Genomic DNA, 11960 nt, shown 5'->3' with positions numbered 1-11960 from the left:
ATGATGACGATTTCGATGATGTTGTCTGAAGCTGCAATTAAATTAAGTCACTGAGTAACATGAATGACCGAGGTTGTGGAGGATGGGATTTTTCGGTCATTACCTTTTGATACAGATGAGATATCTGCTTCATCACTGCATCAGATCAGGAATAACCACCCTCCTCACCTCCTCTCCACCCCCCACTGCTTCCTACAAATTAACCATCAGGAAGCTGCTGCATATGCAAGAGGAAGCTAATGAATTTCTTATTAATTTTCAAAATTAATCATCATCTCTATTTTGAATAGCTCATGAAGACTTCTGTATGCTTAGGCCTCAGGTTTGATGAAAGGCACTTTTGTCAATTATTGCCTTTTGCTTTCAAAAACACAATTTGCATCAATGTAAATACTTTGTTGTACTGTACTTGTGTAGTTCCATGATCATATGTGTATGTTTGTTTGTTAATTAATTGCAATTATAAAAGAACTTGCATCAATGTACTGTACAGCTATATATACACGTACAAATATTTTTCTAATACGTAAGGACTAAGGATGGGTCTCAAAAGTGTGTTTAAGAGTGTCGAAAGGGTTCATAAGAGCGTGGGAAAGGTTTATAAGAGTATGGGGAGGGTTTTTAAAGGCTTAAAATATATTAAAATAATAAAATAAATATATGGTTTCTACTTCGTGGATTTTCACCTATCGCGGGGGGTTCTGGAACGTAACCCCTGCGATAAACGAGGGATGACTGTATATATATATATATATATATATATATATATATATATATATATATATATATATATATATATATATATATATATATATATATATATATATATATATATATATATATATATATATATATATACATACATACATGTATCTGTATATGGTACGACTCGGTTGGAGGCAGGTTCAAACCGCAGACCTTCCAAACTTAAAGTGGACACTTTATCCATTACGCCCCAGAATCTGGGAATAATAATAATAATAATAATAATAATAATAATAATAACAAGCATTCTGAGTATTGCGCTGCAATACATGTCCCCTACCGGCAGTCTGTCGTCCGGAAAACTGTTGGGGAACAGACAAACCTCATTAAATATGCAAATTTATGCACGGTTGAATGTGGGCACGGATGATGTGAGACCAGGTTATCCTGACTGGGTTATCCACGGACCGTGGAAGCTAGGTTACTTCTGACGCGTACTGTATATACTGTTAAGAGGGCAGAGTATCAGATACATATTTAAAGAAGTATTCACGCAGTTTATACGCACAGAAGCATATGGTAAAGTGACACTCCAACCTCCCTAGATGTGTTGTTGATTTATTGGTAAACTATGTGAATTCAATGTATTCTTGCCTAATATGAAGAATTGTGTTAATGGAAGCAAAATTCAGTGAAAACGTTTTTGACTAGCTGCTTATTCTCGGAAAGCATTTTAAAGAACAGTCCACGATTACAGGATATTGTACACAAGGAATATTAACAGCTTTGCCTTACCGCACTCCAAATTATAGTCCGGAAAACTGTTGGGGAAATTACCAAAGTTCAAAGTGCCATAACTTTGTCAAAAATGATTGAAATGTCATGAAGTTCGAACTTGATCTGTAACTTATCATGAGGAAACCATGTACCAAGTTTGAAATTATTAGCATTCAGAGTTTAGGAAAAAATTTCGGAAAGCTGTTCTTTGCATGACGGACTGACAGACGGAGGGACAGAGGCAAACCTAGAGTCCCATCCGGTGTACACCGGTAGGGGACTAATAACAAGCATTCTGAGTATTGCGCTGCAATACATGTCCCCTACCGGCAGTCTGTCATCCGGAAAACTGTTGGGGAAATTACCAAAGTTCAAAGTGCCATAACTTTGTCAAAAAAGTTCATGAATGGTTGCACAGACCCCTACTTCTCATGAAAAGGGGGAAAAAGAATGTAAATCTGAGTTAAAATAAGCCCGCGAGGTCGCTCCGTGGAGCAGCCTGCACGTATTGCACTATGTGTGAATTATATAATTACCAACTCACGGTCTGAGGTAACTCGGCTAAACATTATCCAATTTGCACCAAATAAAGTTCATGAATGGTTGCACAGACCCCTACTTCTCACTAAAAGTGGAAACAGAATGTAAATTGGAGTTAAAATAAGCCCGCAAGGTCGCTCCGCGGAGCAGCCTGCACATATTGCACAATGTGTGAATTATATAATTACCAACTCACGGTCTGAGGTAACTCGGCTAAAAATTATCCAATTTGCACTAAATAAAGTTTATGAATGGTTGCACAGACCCCTACTTTTCACTAAAAGTGGAAACAGAATGTAAATTGGAGTTAAAACAAGGAATATTAACAGCTTTGACTTACTGCACTCCAAATTACAGTCCAGAAAACTGTTGGGGAAATTACCAAAGTTCAAAGTACCATAACTTTGTTAAAAATGATCGAAACGTCGTGAAGTTCAAACTTGATCTGTAACTTCTCATGACGAAACCATGTACCAAGTTTGAAATCATTAGCATTAAGAGTTTAGAAGAAAAGTCCGGAAAACTGTTCTTTGAGTGATGGACTGACAGACTGACAGACGGAGGGACAGAGTGCAAACCTACAGTCCCCTCCAGTGTACACCGGTAGGGGACGAATAATACACATGAAACCTGATACAGCCCTTCTACTCGATAGCCTGCATAATCGCTCAGACTTTGACTTTTCGAGTTCGGATAATGGAGGCTCCCAGGGGGAGTTACCTCCTGAAACTTTGGATCCGTACTTGTCCCTTATTAGTCCCCTTCCGGTGTACACCGGAGGGGACTATAGGTTTGCACTCCGTCCCTCCGTCTGTCCGTCAATCCATCCGTCCGTCCGTCCGTCCGTCCGTCCGTCACGCAACGAACAGTTTTCCGGATTTTTTTTCTAAACTCTTAACGCTAATGATTTCAAACTTGGTACATGGTTTCCTCCTGATAAGTTACAGATCAAGTTCGAACTTCACGACGTTTCGATCATTTTTGACAAAGTTATGGCACTTTGAACTTTAGTAATTTCCCCAACAGTTTTCCGGGCGACAGACTGCCGGTAGGGGACATGTATTGCAGCGCAATACTCAGAATGCTTGTTTACCAACAGATAGCCCTATAAATCTGATACAGCCCTTCTACTCACTCGATGGTCTGCAGGATCGCTCAATCTTAGATTTTTCAATTTCTGATCGGGAGTTTCAGGGGGGGCTCCATGAACTACACCCTCAAGAGAGGACTGTTGGCCCACCCGAGGCTATTTCTTTTTGTAATACAAGCCGGGTGTTGGCTTACAATCTCAAGGTCATGAGTTCAAGCCCCTGTTAAGCCATTAGTTAACACATGAGTCAACCCAGCCTGTCCCCCTGAGGTCAACACAATGAATACCAGCTCTTGGAAATAAGCCATTTGAGTATCCTGCATCAGTGACAACCCATCCTGGATTGTGCCCCTTAGCCAATGAAACTGCATTGGCAGCCCCATGCGCCTTTGCACAAAAGGAACGACGAGTTTTTTTTTTTTGGTAGTACAATACCAGTAATATGGTTCACAAAGCGTGAATACGATTCACAAAGCGTGCTTTGGCAGCACTAAACCCGCTTTTGAGCACAAACCCACAGATACAGTTGACATGGGTTCATAAAGTTCTAAAAATGTAAATAGTTACCACCATTTCCCCCTGCCACCAGCTTCTATTTATAATTGATACAATCTTTCATTTCCAAGTTCGAGACTGGCGTTTGACCTGAATTTAGGCGACGAGTTGAAACACGTTTTATTTCTACACCAAATCAACATCTGCGCAAGTGTGAGGTAGCATCCCAGCCACGCACAACACTGCACAAGAGGCTTATGTTTTATCCTCCTGAACACCTGACATGAGAAATTGGGGCATGACGAGGATACATCTTCAGGACTTTGAGCTGCACCGTTGTGAAAAAAAATAAAAAAAATTGTGACTTGTGCATTGTGCATTGTGACTGCATTGTGATTTGCATTGTGCATTTGCATTGTGCATTGTGACTGCATTGTGATTTGTGCATTGTGCATTGTGACTGCACCACTGCTGCACCATTGTGACTTGAATTATTTATACTCTGCCTGATATGATAGTTTACCGTTGGTAACCGAACCAGTCATTCACACCACCAGCTGACTTGCCAATCAGGAAGTCATTGTCCCCAGGTTTGTAAACATTGACACCAAACTTCACACCATAAGATGCTCTTGCCAATGTGATTTCCCATCTTCCTCCAGATCCTTTGTTGCTGTCCTCCCTCTCCCGTCTTTACCTCTTGTTTATCTGCTTATTTTGCTTCATTATGGTTAAAGTATAATTTCCTCTCATAAGTGATCCAAGCAGCCATTTGTCATTCACTCATATTGGCATGTCTGATTGCTTACCGTTTATTCCTAGTAACGGTATTACTCTCCAAACCTTGTCTTTTGCAGACAAAAGAAAACCAAACATGTTTACAACATTATGAAAAGCGAAGATGCTTTGATTATAATGAATGTGGAGCAGTTATTGTTCAACTGGATTTTAAAGAGTACCCCAGGATCTGGTGCTACATCCATTCGTCTCTAAGTTTAAATGATTGGTCTGCAACAAATCATGGAGGTGAAGACAATAATTGGACATTTACTTTTACTCAGCATATTCTTGATTAAACCTTTCACCAGATAACTAATGCATTTTACATACTCCTTGCCTTTTCATTCCGCTGAACCCATTTTCAGTAGAAGTACCCCATAACTATCTTTAATTGAACTCGAATTGGTAATTTTGTTGAATCAAAATAACAAGCTCCTTCAATGTGTACTGCACAACAGCAAAAAGCCAAACAGCTTGATAGTTATGCTGAATGGCACAGTGTCAGCTGTGACGCAAGTGACCTTGCTTGTGTGTGCTTGACAGGGTTCTCTGCCGTGTTTGTCGGGGTCATCACTGCTGACACATTGTTTGAAAACGGAACAGAAAGCAAATCTATCAATAAAAGATGTCGTGGCTTTTACTGTTGCATGCTGAAAAGACCGAGGCGATCCGTGAAGTGTTCGGTGGATTTCACAAATGGAAAATACCTGCTCTGAGATGGTCCAGGGAATAAGATCACCAGCTGCACGTTTGCCACGAGAGAGGCTGTTCATGATGGTCTGTTTGGAAATATCACCCTCCAAGCACACCTAAAGGGGGATGGCATGTTTCTTAAAAACAGTTGAGTATAAGCATCCTTTACGTTTAATTTGAACACCAAAGGATAGATAAAATAATAATGATACACGACAGGTCGGCACGGCATTAAAGCAAATGCAGAGTCAAACTAGAATGGCACTCAGTAGAGAGCATACCTCCGCCTGGTTGGCCATATCACTCAATGGTGAAGAATCACTAAAAAAATTTAAAAATCCGAATTCCCAATATCCGAATTCTCAATTCTCATATCCGAATCCATATTCAGATCTTCACCAAAATCGAATCGATTCTTCCTCGTCACACACACAACCTGTCCAACAAGTTTCGTTCAAATCCATCCATAATTTTGAGATATCCTGCTATGTATCGTTTTTGGCCCTATCTCCCAATGGTGAAGAATCACTTGAAAAATTAAAAAAAATTCTCATATACGAATCCATATTCAGATCTTCACCAAAATCCAATCATTTCATCCTTGTCACATACGCAACATCTCTGCCAAATTTCGTCCAAATCCATCCACAACTTTTTGAGATATCCTGCTATGTATTGTTTTTGACCCTATCTCCCAATGGTGAAGAATCGCTTAAAACATTCTAGTAGCCGGATCCGAATCCAGATCTTCACAAAAATCTAATCATTTCGTCCTTATCAGACACCCAACCGGTCCACCAAGTTTTGTCCAAATCCGTCCATAACTTTGAGATATCCTGCTATGTATCGTTTTTGGCCCCATCTCCCAATGGTGCAGAATCACTTTAAAAATTCTAGTAGCCGGATCCGAATCCAGATCTTCACCAAAATCCAATCATTTCATCCTTGTCACATACGCAACATCTCTGCCAAATTTCGTCGAAATCCGTCCACAACTTTCTGAGATATTTTGTTCACAAAGACAAGATCCTCGTCCTGGAGGCGGGGTTTGTGATTAGATTTAGACCTGAGCCTCGTCCTGGAGGCGGGGTTGCTATCTTTATCAAAAACTCTCTTCCTCACTCGCCCTGCACTGCACTCTCTCCACCTCACCCCCAGGAATACCTCTGGCTACGGCTTCCCCTTCGCTCCCACCTCTTGTTCATATGTGTGTTGTACCGTCCACCAAACAGTGATGACTCCATCTACATCTCGCTGTCTGATGATATGGACCAACTTCTATCTACTCATCCCAACTCTCTCTTCCTCATATGTGGTGATTTCAACTGTCATCATGCCAGTTGGCTGGGTGTGGGTACCTCTCTCACCAGCCATGGCTCCTCAGCAAAGGACTTCTGCGACTCACTGGGACTGACACAATCTGTCAATTTCCCGACCCGGATCTCAGTCAACGGAACATCTTCTCTTCTGGACTTGGTTATGACTAACTTCCCTGAAAATGTCTGCTGCTCTTCTTCTGCTCCGATCGGATCATCTGATCATGTCCTTGTTAAAGTGGACATCTCTCTGACCATCCTCAGGGAGCCTGCTCAGCGTCGACGAGTCTGGCATTTCACTCAGGCCAACTGGCACGGTCTTCAAGCAGCCATCAATCATCTGGACTGGTCTCCCATCTCTACCACCTCTGACATCAACTCATCCTGGGAATTCTTCCAAAGTAAATTGCTCTCTCTCATGCACAGATTTATCCCATCTCGTCTTCAGTTGTCATACCCTTCCTCCCGTCCATGGTACACGGAATCTTGTGGTGAGGCTGTTGCCCAGAAACAACTTGCCTTCGTCTCCTGGAAAGCAAATCCAACGGAAGGAAATCTCATTTCCTTTCACAAAGCCCGAAACAAGTGTGTGTCCACCCTCAGGAGAGCCAGGAAACAATATCTCTCCGTTCTCAAGACCGAACTCTCTTATCTGTCTCCCTCTTCCAAATCCTGGTGGCGTCTGGTCAAATCCGTTTCTGGTGTTTGTTCCCCCTCCATCCCCTCCCTTACCTCAAACGGCTACACAGCTGACTCCGCACGTGAAAAAGCTGAATGCCTCAACTCTGTGTTTGCCTCTAAATCTTGTGTCCCAAACCCATCCCTCTCTGTACCCACCATACCCAGTCGTACCCTGCTGCTCCTGGACTCCGTGTCCTTTCCTCCTGACAAGGTGGAAAAGTTTCTGTCAACCCTCGACTCTGATTCTGCAACTGGACCCGACGGCATCAGCCCACGGGTCCTAAAATCCTGCTCTGCTGCTCTATCTCACCCTCTCTCTGTTCTCTTCACCCTCTCTTTTGCTCAAGGTCAACTGCCATCTGCTTGGAAATCAGCCAACATCACCGCTTTGCACAAAAAAGGTGCAAAAACAGATCCTAGCAACTACAGACCAATCAGCCTTCTCCCAATTATCAGCAAAGTCATGGAATCCATCATTGCTTCTGATATGAAATCTTTCCTCTTCTCCAATGGCTTGATCTCTGATCATCAATTTGGTTTCAGACCAGGTCACTCTACTCTGGACATGCTGCTTCTGCTGTCTCAACAATGGATGGAGGTCCTCAATGCCAAACAGGAAATTAGAGCTGTCTCCCTCGACATATCACGTGCCTTCGACACGGTCTGGCACCCCGCTCTGCTCACCAAACTCTCCTCCTTTGGTATCCATGGAAATCTCCACGCATGGCTGGCGGACTTCCTCTCTAGTCGTCGTCAACGTGTGGCCCTGAATGGGTTTCTCTCATCTCCTCTTCCTGTTCAGGCTGGAGTTCCCCAAGGCAGTGTTCTGGGCCCCGTGCTTTTTCTGGTCTTCATCAATGATCTCTCTGACTCTCTCGAAAATCCTCTCTATCTCTTTGCTGATGACTCCACTCTCTGCCGCTCCATTCCTCTTCCCTCAGATCGGCAGTCTGCTGCCTCCTCACTCTCTGAAGACCTGGACAAAATCACAGACTGGTCAAACAAGTGGAACATGTCTTTCAATCCTGACAAATCTCACACTCTTACTATGTCTCTCCGAAAAGATCGACTGGACAACCCTCCCATCTACTTTCTCAACAATCCTCTCCAAGAAGTTCTGTCGCTCAAGATTTTGGGTCTCACTATCTGCCATGATCTTTCTTGGGAAAACCACATTTCCAAGCTGGCCTCCAAAGCCAGTCGCCGACTGGGCATCCTCCGTCGTGCGAAGTCCTTCCTCGGCACACCTGAGCTCCTCACCACATACAAGGCTTTCATCCGCAGCTCAATGGAATACTGTTCTCCCCTATGGGCCGGTGCTCCTGCCTCACACCTAGCTCGGCTTCACGCTGTTGAAACCAAAGCTTTCAGAATTATTGGAATCTCCCGCGATGAAGCTATCTCTGAGGGCCTTTCACTCACTCACCGCAGGCAGGTAGGTGGTCTTTCTGTCTTCTACCGACTCCTCTCCGGCCTTGCACCCCCAGCTCTCTCTGTGCTCTGTCCCCCAAATATTCCTACAGGTCGCACAAGATCTGCCAGCAACCCTCTGATGGTTAAACTGCCGAAATCTCGGCTCTCCGCTCACCTTCACTCTTTCATTCCTCTTTTCTCCCGCCTCTGGAACAAACTCCCTCACTCCCTTCAATCCCACTCCTCCCTCCAGGTCTTTAAAACAGCTGTTCACCACCATCTCTTATCTTCCCCCATCCAAAACCTTGATCTTTTCTACCCCCGCTAATTCACCCCAGATCCACCTTGTTTGAAATTCCAACTTCTTTCCTGGAAGTCCTGGCAGTGTCCATATGTTTTATACCTCTCCCACTGCCCCCTTCCCACGCCCCCCCCCCCCAAAGCCCTCGCCCTCTCTCAGATCTCTCGATGTCTCCATGTCTCTCGGTCCCTGCTCTCAAATGTTGTGTTTGTGTCCTTCCCCCTCTCTCCCCATCTTGTCTACCGCTCCCTATGTTATATGTTTTATGTGTCGGTTTGTCTTTCTGTGTGTTCATGTGATTAATGTTCGCTCTTTCACGAGCCTCGATATTGTATACAAAAAAAAAAAAAAAAAAAAAAAAAAAAAAAAAAAAAGAAAAAGATGGATCTCGCGAGATCTCGGAGACGGTGGGAGGGATTTTCGAAGCTCCACACGGTCTCCACGTTTTTCGAAGTTAAGTCTGTTCACAATTGTATTTTGTCGAAACTGTATTTATCTTTCGGTGTGTGAAGTTATTGTGTGCAACTTTGGTTGTTTCTCGGTGTTTATCTTTCATAAATTGATCGTCTCTTTGCCGTGTCGTGTCTTGAGGCCTTGTACAGTGTGCACTGTACAACCTTGAGGCTTTGTTTTTCTCTCAGCGGTCCGTCGTTTGTGATCCAATAACTTTCGTTCTCTGTATTCCCAGGCTTTTCACCCATAGCCTACTTCCTTGTGTAAATCTCAACTCAAAAAAAAAAAAAAAAAAAAAAAAAAAAAAAAAAAACATTTCCTTCTCTGTTCTCATTCGTTTATTCATTCTTATTCGTTCGTTCGTTCTTCGACCACGTGTTTCTCCCCCATTTCCCCCAGATAGTTTTCACTCATTAACCTTCAATGTTTACACTTTCCCCTCAAGTTATGTATTCCGTCATATTTTATAACACCTTTTTATTCTTCTTCTTTAAAAGGCTGCTTTCGACTTGCTCACCAAATCAATTCATCCCCAAAAAAATATCCATCTCCTATAGTGCCTTTTTTCTACATTCCCTAAACTCTCCTGCACTCCATCCTCCATCCAGCGTCCTTAAACGTATTTTTAACTCGAAGGTCACAAGAAACTCATTTTGCAATAAATGTTCGTTTCCCATAAATCGTACACTTTCAAAAATCCAATCTCACCCCTCCCCTCCAGATCTTCCCCATAACCCCTCCCCTCCAAATCTTCCCCATCACCCCTCCCCTCCAAATCTTCCCCATCACCCATCCCTTTCAAATCTCCCCCCTTGCCCCCTCCCTCCTAAACTACCCCCTCACCCCTCCCCGCCAAGACGCCCCCTCGCCCCTCCCCTCCTAGACTCCTGCCTCACCCCTCCCCTCCAAATCTCCCCCATATCCCATCCCTTTCAAATCCCTCCCCTTGTCCCTTCCCTCCCAAACTCCCCCCTCACCCCTCCCCTTCAAATCTCCCCACCCTCATTGCTTCTCAATTTCCCCCCTCTCACTCCCCCTCCTCAAAGCGTCCTCCCCGCTTCTTCCCCCTTCAAACTCTCACCTCCATCTCCCCCAACCTTCTGCCTCGCTCTTCCCCCTCCTCAAATAACACCTCATTGTGGCTCACCCAATCAGCATCAAACCTTTTGTCCGCCCCATCCTTCCCTTTCTCCGAGCTATTCTGAAATCTCTGACACACCTTCAACAGCTCTCCCTATCTCTTCCACCTCTTCCACATCTTACCCTACCCCTCCTCCCCCCTGTTCTGTATCTGATGCTCCCCCTTCCTCTTCATTAACGGTATGGACCTCAAACATCCGGGGCCTTCGTTCAAACTTAACTGATCTCTCCATACAGGTTGCTTCTGTCAAACCAGACGTGATCTGCTTAACAGAAACTTTCCTCCTTTATGATGTCACTGATTCCATAGTATCTCTCCCGGGCTACTCCCTCCTCCGGTATGATAGACCTGAGCCTCGTCCTGGAGGCGGGGTTGCTATCTTTATCAAAAACTCTCTTCCTCACTCGCCCTGCACTGCACTCTCTCCACCTCACCCCCAGGAATACCTCTGGCTACGGCTTCCCCTTCGCTCCCACCTCTTGTTCATATGTGTGTTGTACCGTCCACCAAACAGTGATGACTCCATCTACATCTCGCTGTCTGATGATATGGACCAACTTCTATCTACTCATCCCAACTCTCTCTTCCTCATATGTGGTGATTTCAATTGTCACCATGCCAGTTGGCTGGGTGTGGGTACCTCTCTCACCAGCCATGGCTCTTCAGCAAAGGACTTCTGCGACTCACTGGGACTGACACAATCTGTCAATTTCCCGACCCGGATCTCAGTCAACGGAACATCTTCTCTTCTGGACTTGGTTATGACTAACTTCCCTGAAAATGTCTGCTGCTCTTCTTCTGCTCCGATCGGATCATCTGATCATGTCCTTGTTAAAGTGGACATCTCTCTGACCATCCTCAGGGAGCCTGCTCAGCGTCGACGAGTCTGGCATTTCACTCAGGCCAACTGGCACGGTCTTCAAGCAGCCATCAATCATCTGGACTGGTCTCCCATCTCTACCACCTCTGACATCAACTCATCCTGGGAATTCTTCCAAAGTAAATTGCTCTCTCTCATGCACAGATTTATCCCATCTCGTCTTCAGTTGTCATACCCTTCCTCCCGTCCATGGTACACGGAATCTTGTGGTGAGGCTGTTGCCCAGAAACAACTTGCCTTCGTCTCCTGGAAAGCAAATCCAACGGAAGGAAATCTCATTTCCTTTCACAAAGCCCGAAACAAGTGTGTGTCCACCCTCAGGAGAGCCAGGAAACAATATCTCACCGTTCTCAAGACCGAACTCTCTTATCTGTCTCCCTCTTCCAAATCCTGGTGGCGTCTGGTCAAATCCATTTCTGGTGTTTGTTCCCCCTCCATCCCCTCCCTTACCTCAAACGGCTACACAGCTGACTCCGCACGTGAAAAAGCTGAATGCCTCAACTCTGTGTTTGCCTCTAAATCTTGTGTCCCAAACCCATCCCTCTCTGTACCCACCATTCCCAGTCGTACCCTGCTGCTCCTGGACTCCGTGTCCTTTCCTCCTGACAAGGTGGAAAAGTTTCTGTCAACCCTCGACTCTGATTCTGCAACTGGACCTGACGGCATCAGCCCACGGGTCCTAAAATCCTGCTCTG

The 11960-nt window shown here is 44.5% G+C and overlaps 1 protein-coding gene across 4 annotated transcripts in view; it reads right to left on the bottom strand.

The window, feature by feature from the left end:
• The window catches only part of NAT10 (N-acetyltransferase 10), a 268591-nt gene that overhangs the window by 158462 nt on the left and 98169 nt on the right, over positions 1 to 11960 (bottom strand). For all 4 annotated transcript variants that reach the window (XM_078777865.1, XM_078777875.1, XM_078777870.1 and 1 more), the window contains exon 18: positions 5095 to 5196. In XM_078777865.1, coding sequence (XP_078633991.1) covers positions 5095 to 5196 — 102 coding nt within the window. The remainder of the gene's footprint in view (positions 1 to 5094; positions 5197 to 11960) is intronic.

Source organism: Myxine glutinosa, chromosome 1, assembly GCF_964187855.1.
Source record: "Myxine glutinosa chromosome 1, kmMyxGlut1.1, whole genome shotgun sequence".
In the NCBI taxonomy this organism is placed as follows: Eukaryota; Metazoa; Chordata; class Myxini; order Myxiniformes; family Myxinidae; genus Myxine; species Myxine glutinosa.
This window is presented reverse-complemented; position numbering and strand designations above follow the sequence as displayed.